This window comes from Monomorium pharaonis, chromosome 6, assembly GCF_013373865.1.
Source record: "Monomorium pharaonis isolate MP-MQ-018 chromosome 6, ASM1337386v2, whole genome shotgun sequence".
NCBI classification, from domain to species: Eukaryota; Metazoa; Arthropoda; class Insecta; order Hymenoptera; family Formicidae; genus Monomorium; species Monomorium pharaonis.
The window spans coordinates 7,697,535-7,713,444 of record NC_050472.1 but is presented as its reverse complement, the minus strand read 5'-3'; the positions used below and the strand labels follow the sequence as shown (position 1 = coordinate 7,713,444).

At 29.4% G+C, this 15,910-nt stretch overlaps 1 protein-coding gene across 2 annotated transcripts; it reads right to left on the bottom strand.

The window, feature by feature from the left end:
* Window positions 1-70: 70 nt before the first annotated feature.
* On the bottom strand, window positions 71-13,160 carry LOC105839958. 2 transcript variants are annotated; one of them, XM_036288308.1, is made up of 3 exons: window positions 12,952-13,155; window positions 825-1,190; window positions 71-698 (listed from the first exon to the last, which is right to left on the bottom strand). In XM_036288308.1, exons 1-3 carry the CDS (start codon window positions 13,007-13,009, stop codon window positions 460-462), a joined length of 663 nt encoding a protein of 220 aa, XP_036144201.1. In that variant the 5' UTR covers window positions 13,010-13,155; the 3' UTR covers window positions 71-459. The 2 variants fall into 2 exon arrangements, with proteins under 2 accessions (XP_036144201.1, XP_036144202.1); XM_036288309.1 differs by having other exon boundaries at window positions 601-698; window positions 994-1,190; window positions 12,952-13,160.
* Between the last annotated feature and the right edge of the window lie 2,750 nt (window positions 13,161-15,910).

Genomic DNA, 15,910 nt, shown 5'->3' with positions numbered 1-15,910 from the left:
AAATTAAATATTTTTTTAACTTTTTGTAATGTTGTTATTAATATAATTGAAATATTAATTACAACTAATATATGTTGATTATTCTTTAATAGAATCGGATCGCATTATTAGATATAAACTAATATAATTAAAATATATTACCTATATATAATATATTTTATTTTTCTATTTTAATTGAATTGAATTGCATTACAGTGCATAAAACGACTTTGTGATGAAGAATCTCAATATCTTGTATTTGTAATCTGGCTAGTATTCATAGTTTCATATTAAACATATGATTATTATCTTAATTTATTTTCAGATGCTCTGTAGTCAATAAGGCGATCCGTACAATATCTAAAGATAAACTAAAATGTTTCAAATATAAGAATGGAGCAGTACTTTAGACATTCTATGCTTCATCGGGAAACAATTGCTCAAATCTATTATGAGCTACAGTATTAATGATAGAAATTATTAGTTTGGAGACTGCTTCTTCTGCTTTCGGCAAAAATTTACTAATATTTCGTTCTCGTTTTCCTTTATGATTTTGCTCAAAGCTTCGTGTAGTTGAGCCAAGTTTTTCTCACTTATATCAAACTCATAATTGAATTTATTAATTTTAAAAATAGTATTTACTTTCGATGCATATATTTGTTTTTTACCGTTCTTGATTACCTCTTTCAAATCCATGGTTACCTTTCCGTCTACATCATCTACGGAAAAAAACATAAATTAGTAATTTTAATACAATAAAAAACTAATTATAAATTTTTTATGTTAAAGTAAATGTCTTTAAACTTGCGTTCTAATTTAATATAAAATTGAATATTTTATGATACCTGAAGTAACATGAATTAGTCCTTCATTAGCAAGTGATACCAATAAACGTATGTCAAAGTTATATACGGAGTCCGTGGTAAGATTTTTTAATGTAAAATTAAACTCAAGATGACGTCTATCAGGAGATGCGTAATGTGAAGTTACAGTAAGATTGCAAAATCCTCTTACATTTACATCTTTGAGACTCAATTTAAGATTATCCGTGTCATAAATAACTACTTTATCAATAATTATTGGCTCTTGCGGAGGAAGATTGAATTCCGGTAATCCAAATGTACAAATCTTCTTCGTTACACTATTAACGTTGTCCACGAAGCATTGACTGTAATTGGGATCTTTACGACCACACGGATGGATGAAGGAGGCTAAAAAGAGATCAAATTATTTACATTAACTTGTAGTTTGCATTAAATATATAATAAGATAAAAAGAACGGAGCTCAAACATATATAAATTACTCCAGCATATTATCAACATAAATTAAAATATTTCAAATAATTAAATTTGATAATATTGTTACGTATGTAACTATTTGAATTATTTTAAGCATTTATTAATAATTATATTTTAATAAAATATCTTAATAAAGTTGTGATAATTTTCTGTACAATTTTCTTCTAATTTTTATGTTCAATTATTAGTTACATAGCAAAGAGGTACTTAGCTGATTTTTATAAATCTTAGCTGATTTATAAAAATAATCCCTTTTAAATATGTAATAGTTATTGTCTAAATTATTATTACACAACTTTTTAAGCAAAAATATTTTTATTGTTGCAAAATGATCATTTCGTATCACTAAAATATTATTTTAAATATTTTAAAATATATTAATTAATATTTACTGGATAGAATAAAAGAGCGTCACTTGCCTACAATCTCAATTGTCTACAGCTTCGTTTGCACACAAATTTAGCAAAGCTATTCGATTGTCTGCATTCCCGATTGTCTACAATCCCGATTGCGTACAGCTTCGTTTGCACACACAAAAATAATTAAGATACAAGAGTAGGATTGCACACATGACATTACTGCGCCCATACACATTGCACACACGACATTATTTCGCACATCCACATTGCATACAAGATATTATTACGCTTATACCACATTGCACACATGTCACTGTTTCATACATTCGGATTGCACACATGAAATTATTGCGCACATACACATTGCACACATGATATTATTGCGCACATACACATTGCACACATGACAATATTGCGCACACGCACATTGCACATATAATATCATTGCGCTCATACACTCTGAAGGCACGATTCCAATAACTTGGGCGCCTTAATTTGACCATGGTTTTTGATAGTATTTTTTATGCTCAACAAAAAATTATATAGATCTTATTATAGAGCTAACTGCTTTAGTTTTCGAGATATACTATATTAAAAATAAAAATAAAAGTAAATTAAAAATAAAGAGAAAGATAGACCTCACTTTGCCAAGAAAGTCGCAAACCCATGTGGTAATTGTCATGTGTGCAATGTATACGTGCGCAATAATGTCATGTGTGCAATATGCAAATGCGCAATAATGTCATGAGCGAAATAATATCATGTGCAATGTGTCTGCGCGTAATATTGTCGTGCGTGCAATGTGTATGGGCGCAATAATGTCATGTGTGCAATCCTACTCTTGTACCTTAATTATTTTCGTGTGTACAAATGAAGCTGTAGGCAATTGAAATTGTAGGTAATCGGGAATGTGAGCAATCGAGCAGCTCTGCTAAATTTGTATGTAAACGAAGCTGTAGGCAATTGGGATTGTTGGCAAGTTGGACTCTCCCTGATAACAATTATTTCAAAATTCTAATATAACAAATTTAAATTTACGCAAACAAAATGTTTAGAGGCATAATTATATATATATATATATATATATATTCACAGCCCTGCAGATACTAATTTATATATTTATTTTTATAGTTGAGCTGATGTTGACTTTTATTTTACTTAACTAATTTTGTTTTAACAGTCTAAATTTTTATATACTATGTAGAATACAGCAATATATGATTTTACATTAAAATCAAATGTAAATTTTTTGTCTTTTGTTACACCAAATATTGTATTTTTTTATTTTTATAGTAATCTCTTCTAAAATAACCATCAAAAGAATTTTCTTAACTTTAAATTTTTTTAAAAAGCAGATTATTGTTAGATATTCTTAATTTTTATAAAGATACACAAGTGAAATAACATTTTATAAGACTTATTCTAAAATGTATTTTTTACAAACATATGCAAGGAATTTTAATTTTAAAATTTTGAATCTGATTGGAACACACCGTTTTCCGTCGATTATGAAGATCAAGAACCAGGTAATATATATTATAAATACTAATTTTTAAAACATATATATTGTCTGAGATTTTGAAAATTAGCTCTTCTTATTAAGCAACTTTTTTTATTACCGTTTATCCATTCCTTAAATATCATGATATTTAATGTTTTGGATATTAAACACAAAACTGCACTGACTGTATTAAATTACAATAATAGAAGAAAAAGTTATTATTGTCACTTGTATTATCTCCATTTTTAGTTGACAAATTTTAGTAATTACTTATGGAATCATTTGTTTAGTACCTTACCGTTATGGAGAGTTAATATACAAAATAGCCAACGTTTGTTATAAGACATTTTTAATTTCGAGCATTTTAAAACCATTTTAAGGTACACTTTAACATTTAATTACACATACTTTCTCAGTTTTTTTAAACTTAAACGTATTATATCACATAAATGTATGTACACTTGAGTATTTTTTGTAATTTATTTTTTTATTCCGTTGTATACATTTCGAGTTATACAAAGTTAAACAATGATATAAAATTTTGTATAGTCACTTAAGCGTGCTGGTAATATAGTCACTTTTAATCATCTTCATATAAAAAAAATCGCTTGATAAATCGATTGTCGCACTATTGTTAACCAATAATTCGTGACATGTATAAATTATTATTGTGATAGAAAAAAAAGATTATGTATAAACCCAAAAATTTTATCTTTATTAAATAAGTCTATATGTATATACCTTTACCTTTTTTCACAATTATGCCACCATTTTTTAATAACTTAATTTATTTTATATAAATATGGGAAGATCAAAGCTAGTTGTTACATGGGGCATGTTGTTACACATGACATTGCAGTAAAATAGAAAAAAATATACAAAAATCTGTAAAAAATCTCATATTTCCATCAGAACATTGTGCTAATGTTTCAGTTAGTTATTTCAAGCTGAGTAGCATAGTTTTATAAATAAAAAAGGTTTTTAATTTTGTATAACCCAAAGTAAAATAAATCACTGATTTATTCAATGTTATATTTACATATCTAACAATTATATCGTTATTCAAAATATTTCTTAAAAATCTTTGATTTTAAATGATAAATATCAATGACTACTGATATCTTATATAAAACATACTTTCGTTTAAGCAATAATTAAAGTATCTAAATATGATAGACTGAGGCTGTTAACGGGGTACAGCTGTCTGCTTGTGACAATCAGCCCCATTGATGCATCATAACATCTAACAAGTAACACTTGTAAGTAATAGCAAAGCGTAACAGCAGCAGTAACTGTTGAGGAAATTTCAGGATCTTATACAATATTTCACGATTCAAAAAAAGAATTGTACAATTTAATTTCTATTAATTTTTTAAATGTATGTATATTGTTTTTAATATTTAATAAAATGTATTAATAAAAATTTTACAATTCTTCTTTAATTTTTATCTATAACATGTATTAGATTACGAAAACTTGATCTGTAACAGCTAGCCCTAGTAAGTGTGACAACCTACCCTGCATATGGAATTAATTGCAACAAATGTAGTCATCTCATATTTCTTATTTATGCATTTAAGTTAGCAATACTATTTAATTTAAAACATTATTTATGTTTAGTTTAAAGATGTAGCTATTAAAAAATGCTACGGTTTGCATTTTAGTTGTTAGTTTTGTGTAAAAAAGATTTAAAAAAAGATGTAACAACTAGCCGAGTCTCTTTTATATAATTTTGTAATAGAACTTTTTATAATAAAACCAGTTCTTTATATTTGGTTTTGTGGTAGCCATATTACCATGCTTGTCATAAAACCACGTCAAAATATGTAATTTGTTATGTTAAACAACACTAACATTTCTCTGTAAATGCAGAGAAAAAAACGCATAGTAGGGGAAAACGGGGGAATTGGCACCAGTTAGAGAAAAACTGAAATAAATGTGTTACAATCACTGAGTATTTATTTCAACTATTTATTATTAAAATAAAGGATTATAAAGCTTTAATTTAGCATAGCATAAATATTTAAATTTTAATTAAATCAATAAAAAAAATTACTTTTTTCGAAACTCAACAAAAACTCCCATTACCCCAGCCACTGGGCAATAAGAAACACCTTAAGGGTAATGAGATGCATTGCTTATGCGAAACATTAAAGCGAGTAAAATACTTATTTATGAAAATAATAAACAAATCAAATATTTTAATAAATAGTCTTATCATATTCCTATTAATTTAGATCAGTTCAATCATTAAATTTAACTTTCTTTAAAACTTTCTCAAACTTTCTTCAAAAACGACGCTGTTAATATTACTGAATGTTGTTTTTGTCTGTTTCTAGATCTTTTTTATAAATTCTACAAACAAAACAAACATGTATGCCTGGAGTAATTGGAGCTAGTTCTGATTACCACATTAGAGTTGATTCTAATTATCCCGTTGGAATAATTTTTTGTCAGTGATAAAAAAAAATTATTCAAAAAAATCTTTTTTAATTTTAAATGTTTTGTTAGTAAAGTAAATATATGACAGTATCAATAAAGAAAGAAAGAATTAAATTAATAGAAACTAAAACTACTTATTTGCTTAAGAAAAAGTCGATGAATATTGTAAGAAAAAGGACAAAAACACAACGCTCTCCTGGATAAACAAAACAAAACTGGTGAAACATTCAACTGTCGGAAGAAGCGGTGCTCTATAGGCAGTAACTCACGCGCGAGTTCGGACGTGTTATGCGCGAGTCATTTGTTTTTAAGGTTATTCTTATTACCCCGTGGTTCCAATTCCCCCGTCCTCCCCTAAATACAGTTAGCGCCGCTAGGTATTCGCGGAGAGCGCTCGATCCCACGTGCAAGAGCCAGCCCACAGCAATTACGCAACATACAGTCCTGTACAATATGCAACATTTTATAATTGTTTTTATCTGTAAATGTAGGAAAAGAAACACATATTATAGTAAATAGGATTAAAAACGGATGAGATGCATGTTTTATCCGTTTCTAATAAAATTTTTACCAGGAAGGTCTTAACGCGGGAATGAAATAATTTAAGAATTGGGCAAATCTTAATTAACTTAAACGTGTTCTAGGGCTCAATTCTGTACCGCCTATCGACGGTACTTATCGACAAGTATTGGTATCGTTGCACAGATATTTTATGTGGCATAAAGCCTGCACAACGACACTGATAGTTGTCGGTAGCCAGTACAGAATAAAACCCCTGTAGTGCGATTCTGTAACTCGTTAAGGAATGCTAAACTTCTCGTCAAATTTGATCAACGTCAATAATGTAGAGTCATTTAGGCACGTTATTAACAAAATTTTATATGTATTTCTTTTATAGATTTAGAAATCCTTCTCCAGAATTAAAGTTTATGTATTCCGCACACTGTTATCGTCTATACTTTAATTGTAGACAAGGATTTTGGAACAAATTGTACAATTCTGTCAATAAAACAGATAGGATTTCCTTAAACACAGAAAACTTTTTTCTAAAGTTCCTAGACTAAGTACCCATATCGATGAGTCAAATTGGCGTAGCAGGTAGAGTACAAGGTTCGTCATTCTAAGGTCTCGGGTTTAAACCTAACAGCGGCAAGTAAGAATAAAATAAAAAATAACATAAGTTAAATTTAATTAATTAATAAAAAGTTATCCTAAAATTTAGTATGTGCTGTTGATAAAAATAATTAAAAAAAAATAAATTTTTTATTTTATTGTATTTTTTTTGTAACTGTTGTGTGACGGTTAGATAACATGTTATATTGCTGAGTCGGAAATTGTAACTTACATGTAAGCTACGTGTGATTTCAGAGTAATGTAACCTGTTATTTTTGATTACATTGCTGTTACATTGCTACTATATTACTGTGTTCACTGGACTCATTCTAAAAGCACAGTATTGTTTTTTGCTGAAATGCCAAGTGCGCCTCATGCTTATTTTATACGTACAAAGTTTAAAACTTTTAGGGCCACCGCACAAACTCTTCCATAACGCGTTACGTTACGTTAAGTACTCCATACGAACCTAAGTTGTACTTAAAATTTAACTTAAATCAACGCACAAAGAAATCCTTAAGGGGATGCTGGAGTTGTCTGTTTTACCAACAAAAAGATAGTAATTTTTGTTTAACAATATCTTTTTATTTCTTTTATAGATTTGGAAATCTTTCTCCGGAATAAAAGAATATGCATTGCTATCAGTCTGTGGAGTGGAATTTCCTCCAAAAACGAGAAAAAATTGTTAATTTGCTGTCACATCATAACAACCCAGTAAACACAAAGTTACATGTAACGTGCCTGTTAGTTATAATTTCCCACTCAACAATGTAATTGTAATATAACACGTGTGTTATATTACAATTACATTGTTGAGTGAGAAATTATAACTAACAGGCATGTTACATGTAACTTTGTGTTTGCTGGGAATGTTTGCTTAATATAAAAGATCTACAGTTTGTACCTACGAAATTCGTATTCACAGACTAGTAGACGACGAGAACAAACAGTGTCGAGTTTTGAAAATTAGATTTTAGTGTCTAATTGAGACGAAATTGTGAAACGAAAATTTAGGTTATATATGCATAAAAAGTCGATAAGTAGAGCAATAAAAAAAAATTTTTTTTGTTCTCGATATAAAGTCCAATTCACAGATGGATATTAATATGTGTACTTTAATTCTGGAAGAGAATTTCCAAATTTATAAAAAAGATATATACGAAATCTCATTAATGATGTGCATGAATGACTCTACATTATCGACCTCGATCAAGTTTGAGAGGCAGTCCAGCATCGCCTTAACGTAAGAACTTAAGAACTTACGTTAAAAGTTTCTTTGTGCGTTGATGTAAGTTTAATTTTAAGTACGAACTTAGGTTTATGGAGCACTTAAAGTAACGTAACGTGTTACGAAAAAGCTTGTGCGGTGGCTTTTATACGCAGCAAATGTTTTTACGAGTCGACTACAGAAGTCGATAACAAAACTATAATTTTCTAACTTTTTTGTTTTTTATATGAAATTGATTGCACCGCGTTACTATCTGTACTTTAATTTTGGAGAAGGATTTTCAATTCCATGCAATCAATAAAAAGATTTTGGTGTCCAAAAAATTAGTGATAAAACAGAGCAGTTTAGTATCTTCTTAAGAGGTGTCGGTATCGTTATACTGTCGTTGCGCGGCTTTTTTACCATATAGGATGAGTTTTAATGGCTGTTCCAACTTTTTACCATGAGAGATGGAATTACCGACTGCAATCTTATTACACACATGTACGGCATTTTCACATGCATATATTGTAGATGTGTGTATTAAAATTTCAGTCGGTAATTCCATCTCTCATGGTAAAAAGTTGGGACAGCCATTAAAACTCACCCTGTATAAAATATCTGCGTAACTGTCGTTATAAACATAACGACAAGATAACGAGTTACAGAATCCCGCTACTGTAATGTGATTCTGTAACTCGTTATCTCGTCGTTATGTGTTATAACGACAGTTGCGCAGATATTTTATATTTAAGAGGTGTCGATATCGTTATTATAATACTGTCATTGTGCAGGTTTTTTACCACATAAAATATTTGCTTAAAAACTGTATAACGATACCTCTTAACAAGTTACAAAATTGCACTACTGTGATGGAATTCTGTAACTCGTTATCTCGTCGTTATGTACTGTTATAACGACAGTTGCGCAGCTTTTTTACCATATAAAATAATCTGCGCAACTGTCGTTATAACACATAACGACGAGATAACGAGTTACAGAATTCCACTCCTAGGGTTTTATTCTGTACCGCCTACCGACAACTATCAGTGTCGTTGCGCAGATATTTTATATGGCAAAAAGCCTGCGCAACGACACCAATAGTTGTCGGTAGTCGGTCAAAATAGAGCTCTAGAGCCGCGATTCTGTAACTTGTTAAGAGATGTCGGTATTGTTATACTGTCGTTGCGCAACTTTTTTACCATATAAAATATCTGCGCAACAACTGTATAGCGATACCGATGCTTCTTAACGAGTTACAGAATTGCACTACTGAGCTCGGAAGGTTGTCGCTAAGCCCGAAGGGTTAAGGGAAAAAAACGAGAGAAACCGAATTGCGCCGAGCAGCAAGAGAGAGCGTGGAGGAGGGCATATGGCCTAAACTAGTCGGGGCATAAAAACGAAGAGAACGCAATATATCGATCGACCGGCAAGAATTAGTGAAAAACGCAACCCAGACAACATGCATATCTTGAAGACATTTAAAAGACGTCTTTTTCCATGACGTCATTAAGACACTACTATAAAACATCTGAAAGACGTTTTAAAGACGTCTTTCTCCTGACGTCTTTAAATTTTACTAGAAGATGTCTTAAAGACGTCTTAAAGATTAATTTTTAAGTCGTCTTTCAAACATGTTAAAAGACGTCCTAAAGAAGACGACATACAGACTGTTTTTTAAAACGTCTTTCAGACATTGTTAGAAAACGTATTAAAAACGTCTTAAAGACGAACGTTTAAGTCGTCATTTAGACATTGTTAGAAGATGTCCTAAAGATATAAAGACGATTTTTAAAGACGTCTTTTAGATATTGTTTTTTCATAATGTAATTTACATCCTGAGAGCATATAAGATCACCCACAGTGACAGATTAATTTACGATAGCAATTATAGTGAGCTCTCAATCCTCTCAAAGCCTACGTAACAGATTTTTTGACTTCTAATGGAGAGAATTCCACGGATCTTTGTACCTCTTTTCGGAGAAAACTCTGTGAGCTTCCGCATAAATGTATAAAACTTTTATAAATGTCTAAAAAGAATTCTAAAAAAGGTCTTCTAGACGTATAAAAGAGACATTTTTAAAATGTCTCATAGAGATTTTAGACTTGTCCTTAGTATGGGCCGAAGCACAAAACACGGCGTAATAATTACGACAGTTGTAGTTGTAATCGTAGGCAACGCACAAAAGCTTTGTCGTATAATTATGTCATATAATAGATCTAACTGTAATGCGTATCAAAATGTAGATACATAATATCAAAATGTAGATACCTGATTATCTATATAAATAAAAATGTAAAATATTTGTTACTCATTTAAGATCTCCGTAAGTTATTCACCGATTGCTTTGAAATTTTGACACAACGTTGCATTCGTAACCGGGAGTGTTCTTATGGGGTCGGATTATAGAAATACCGTGTGTTTTAAAAATGATGGCCATAATTTAATTTTAAAAAATATTTTTTAAATAATATTTTTTTGTAATTTTGACACAACGTTGTATTGAATTTAGTTAGAAGTACGTGAATAAATGAATATTAGATTTATTACTGGTCATAAATGCAGGCCTTTAATTTGAGAATGTTTCTTTTAGCGTGTATATGACAATTTAGAATCAATGGCAGGATTTGAAATTTTGACACAATGTTGCATTCGAAAACGGGAGTGTTCTTATGGAGTTTGATTTTGGATATACCGATGTTTTAAAAATGATGGCCATAATTTAAGTGTAAAAAATAGTTTTTCATTAATATTATTGAAATTTTGACACATTGAGACGGGAAGAGATCGGGAGAGACGGGGAGAGACGGATAGAGACCGTGAGAGACAGGAAGAGACGGGAAGAGACCGGGAGAGACGGGAAGAGATGGGGAGAGACGGGGAGAGACGGAGAGAGACGGGGAGAGACGGAGAGAGACCGGGAGAGACGGAGAGAAACGGGGAGAGACCGGGAGAGACGGGGAAAGACCAGGAGAGACGAGGAGAGACCGGGAGAGACCAGGAGAGACGGGGAGAGACGAAGAATGTTTCTATTATGTTTAAATTAAGGTATTAAGAAAAATAAAGATGGCTGTTATTTTATTGAAAAAAAGGAATTTAAAACAGTCTTTTGAATGGATTTCTAAATCCATGGCAGCTTTTAGAAAAAAAGTGAAAAATACGTGAATAAATGAATATTAGATTTATTAAAGATAGATAAATGTTTATTCAAAAATAAAGTAAAAAGAGCAACAGTAAAGCAAGGCTCTTAAAAGTTAAACAACGAAAGCAAAGAAAATTTGAAAAAAACGTAGCATAAGAATAGAGAGCCACAGCAACGCGTGGCAGAGCATAGCTAGTATCTAAATAAATTAAGAGTTAAAATATTAAAATGTGCCATTTAATTATATTCAACTATGAAAAGTAAATAATAAGATTAGTTGTAAAATGTAATATAAATTGATGATCCATTTTTTTATGTTTATAGATTTGTTTACATATAATAATAAAAGCAATTAGTATTATTTTAATTTCAAGTTGTTCTAAAAGTAAAATAATAACACATTTGAGAATTAAAGAAATGATAGAAACCTGTTTTACTGCTATACTAAATGACATTTAAACAATTTACAAAGCTGATTAAGACAGCACTAATTAATTACGCCACATTTAAGGAAAAAAAGCGAGCTCTGTTCCAGAACATCGATTGACTTATAATAACTTATTTAATTATTTACTCTTATCTATAATTAAATATAATTATAATTATATTCAATTACGATTAGGTTATGTATCTTTGGATACACATCATAGTTAAATTTATAATACAACATAATTAGACGACAAAGCTTGTGCGTTGTCTACGTCTACGACTACAACTGTATTAATCATTACGTCATGTTTTGTGCTTTGGCCCTATGTCTTTCAGATAGATCTTTAAGACGTCTTTAGCATGTGTCTTAAAGACGTCTTTAGGGTGTCGAAAATCGGAATATAAGACGTCTCAATGACGTCTTAAAAACGTCATAATGTCGTCTGTAGCAAAAACGGAAAGGAAAAATTCAAAACCAGTTATAAATGTCTGTAAAATAAAAGCATACAAAAACGTGCACGTGCGGATAGAACTAGAAAAAAATCTTTTTAGTTGATTGCACTAGTTTAAAGTTTATCTTTTTTTCTTTGCTAGAAAGAAAAATAAACTCTTAATTAGTTTAATTTAAAAAAAGTATAGTTACGTCTACATACATACATTCGGATCATTTCGTTAAAAATCGATTATATACTTTCTTTCCGTTTTTGCATATAGGACCTTTGCAATCTGTCACATTTTTAATACTATTTTTTTTTTAAACTTACGTACGTATCTTATTCCTTTCTTAATGCAAAATATACACATTATTGATTTTTGGGATTTCAAAAATTTTAATATTAACGATTTTTCACAATTGAGGATAATTGTTTTCACATGGTGCGTTCACGATGTGAACAGAAATGGAATAGAAATCGTATCCGTAATTACAAATAGATTTGTAAAAACTGACGTTGTAACAAAGACAAATGGATATAGCATCCGGAAATATGGTAGATACTGTCTACAATCGGTGCATTTAGGACGTGAAAACAAACGAATGAAAATCATATCCGTAATTACAAATAAATTCTTATATTGTCACAATCTGATGTATGCAGGAGACAAACAGAAACATACAGCATTTATTTCTGCAAAAACTTATAAATTTTTAATATGCGGACAAATTATCAATACATACAGTTATACATTGTAACTTCTGGCTGCATTTACAAATGCAATAGTGTTGCTTATAGAAAGGAATAGTAGTTGAGTCTGTTCTTTAAACTTGCAGATACAATGTATAGAATTCCGTTAAAAAATGTTAAAAATCCTATCTTTTTCTAACTGTTTCTAATTGTGTCTAACTGTTTCTAATGGAAATTTTTACCAAGGCTGTTTATATAATATAAAATAAAACACTTTTAAAACAATCGTACTTTTTTTACTCTTCGAGTAAATTAATATAGGCATCTAAATATGTAACAGATACTTATCACTCACGTATTTCATCTGCGGCATATGCTGTCACGAACATAAAACCAAAGAATATTCCAAACATTTTTCAAAGATTTTCCTACAAAGTAGCATATAAAACTAACAGAATGATTTTAACTAATATACGGCAAAGATAAACTTTTTTCAAACGTCTTCTCAGTGCTCACTCTAACTTTAATAAACCACGTATAGAACCAAAGTATCTTTTTATACATTATCTACCATATTTCTGCGCATGATCTTTTGATCAGCAACTTAGGAAGGAGAGCTCAGGAAACAGTTTTTATTTGTTACATTTAATGACTACGTGAAAAAGGAGAGAGGAAAATTAAAAAAAATTAGAATTAATTTGTTTTTTTTTAGTACACGCGTACATATATCTTATATCTAATCTGATGTATAATTAGTTTTTTCTACTCTATAATTATATGATTCATTTGGTTTAAGTTCTCATACTTCAAGGCTTTTTAAAATTTAACTTACATTTAGATTAAAAACTAATTTTATAAACAATAAATAAAAAATTATAAATTTTTTACAAAATGATTCCGTTCAACCAAAAATGTATTTTGCAAAAAAATTATAATTTAATATTAATTTTGTAAACACATTATTATAAAAAAAGATATATTAAAGACATCTTAATGTTAATAAATAGAATTACAAAAATAAAAGTACGAGAAAGATAAGATTAATTTAAAAAGTAAGTAAAATTAATCTTTTCTGTAAAAAATAATTGCGTTCTAATTTAATCAAGTAACTGTGAGTTTTAAATAAAATTTACAGATTAAATATATATTTATATAATTTTAATTGAAAGTTATTTGTTAAATAAAAAAATTCTTTTTATTAAGAACTGAAAATTACTTCAACAAAGTAATACTTATGTAAGAGATATATGATCTTGAATGTCATTTCCTTTATATTTCCATATATAATTACGTGCATTTATAGTCAACTTTTTTATCGAATGATATTGTAGCAAACAAGATTTCCGTTGAAATAATTTTGCCTATATCTGTATATCTTAAAATTCTCGATTATATAGTTAGAATTACATTGGAATTCCACGTCAGTAAACTGTTTGGGACTCTGGTCTATTAACGCGGGGTGATCTTCTTTTGATGGGTTTCACTTCCACTTCGTGAAATTCAGGGACATAGTGGCATTGTCATTTAATCAGTTTATGAATATGCTTCAAAACTAAATTTATAATTAAAATATATTATAGGTAATATATTTCATTTTTCTTCTTTATTTGAATCAAATTGCATTATAATGCGTAAAACGACTTTGTGGTGAAGAATCTCAATATCTTGTATTCGTAATCTAGCTAGTATTCATAATTTTATATTAAATATATGATTATCTTGAGGTTATCTTCAGATGCTCTGTAATCAATAAAGCGATCCGTACAATATCTAAAGATAAACTAAAATGTTTCAAGTATAAGAATGGAGCATTAGCAGTACTTCAGACATTCTATGCTTCATCGGGAAACAATTGCTCAAATCTATTATGAACTACAGTATTAAAGACAGAAATTATTAGTTTGGAGACTGCCTCTTCTACTTTCGACAAAAATTTAATAATTATTTCTTTTTTGTTTTCGTCTATGGTTTTCCTGAGAGCTTCGTGTAGTTGAGCCAAGTTTTTCTCACTTATATCAAACTCATAATTGAATTTATTAATTTTAAAAATAGTATTTACTTTCGATGCGTATATTTGCTTTTTATCGTTCTTGATTACTTCTTTTATATCTACGGTTACCTTTCCGTCTACATCATCTACGGAAAAAAACATAAATTAGTAATTTTAATACAATAAAAAACGAATTATAAATTTTTTATGTTAAAGTAAATGTCTTTAAACTTGCGTTCTAATTTAATATAAGATTGAATATTTTATGATACCTGAAGTAACATGAATTAGTCCTTCATTAGCAAGTGACACTAGTAAACGTATGTCAAAGTTATATACGGAGTCCATGGTAAGATTTTTTAATTCAAAATTAAACTCAAGATGACGTCTATCAGGAGATGCGTTATGTAAAGTTACAGTAAGATTGCAAAATCCTCTTACTTTTACATCATTGAGACTCAATTTAAGATTAGCCGTGTCATAAATAACTATTTTATCAGTAATTGTTGGCTCTTGCGGAGGAAGATTGAATTCCGGTAATCCAAATGTACAAATCTTCTTCTTTACACTATTAACGTTGTCCACGAAGCATTGACTGTAATTGGGATCTTTACGACTACACGGATGGATAAAGGAGGCCAAAAAAAGATCAAATTATTTACATTAACTTGTAGTTTGCATTAAATATATAATAAGATAAAAAGAGCGGAGCGCAAACATATATAACTTACTTCAGCATATTATCAACATAAATTAAAATATTTCAAATTATTAAATTTGATAATATTGTTACGTATGTAACTATTTAAATTATTTTAAACATTTATTAATAATTATATTTTAATAAAATATCTTAATGAAGTTGTGATAATTTTCTCTATAATTTTCTTCCAATTTTTATGTTCAATTATCAGGTGCATAGAAAAAAGGTACTTCTTAGCTGATTTATAAAAATAATTCCTTTCAAATATGTAATAGCTATTACCTAAATTATTATTACACAACCTTTTAAGCAAAAATATTTTCATTGTTGCAAAATGATCATTTTGTATCACTAAAATATTATTTTAAATATTTTGAAATATACTAATTAATATTTGCTGGATAGAATAAAAGAGCTTCTTTTGCCTACAATCCCAATTGTCTACAGCTTCGTTCGCACACAATAAAATAATTAAGGTACAAGAGTAGAATTGCACACATGACATTACTGCGCCCATAAACATTGCACACACAACAATATTGCGCATTGCACACATGATATTATTTCGCTCATACACATTGCACACATGACATTATTTTGCACATGCACATTGCATACACG

Excerpts from the sequence above, each read along its gene's own strand:
- LOC105839958 (XM_036288308.1), bottom strand. The coding sequence starts at position 13,009 with ATGTTTGGAATATTCTTTGGTTTTATGTTCGTGACAGCATATGCCGCA. Across the intron at positions 1,191-12,951 it reads ATATGCCGCAGATGAAATAC|CCTCCTTCATCCATCCGTGT; the intron begins GTGAGTGATAAG and ends ATCTCTTTTTAG. Across the intron at positions 699-824 it reads ACTAATTCATGTTACTTCAG|ATGATGTAGACGGAAAGGTA; the intron begins GTATCATAAAAT and ends TTTTTTCCGTAG.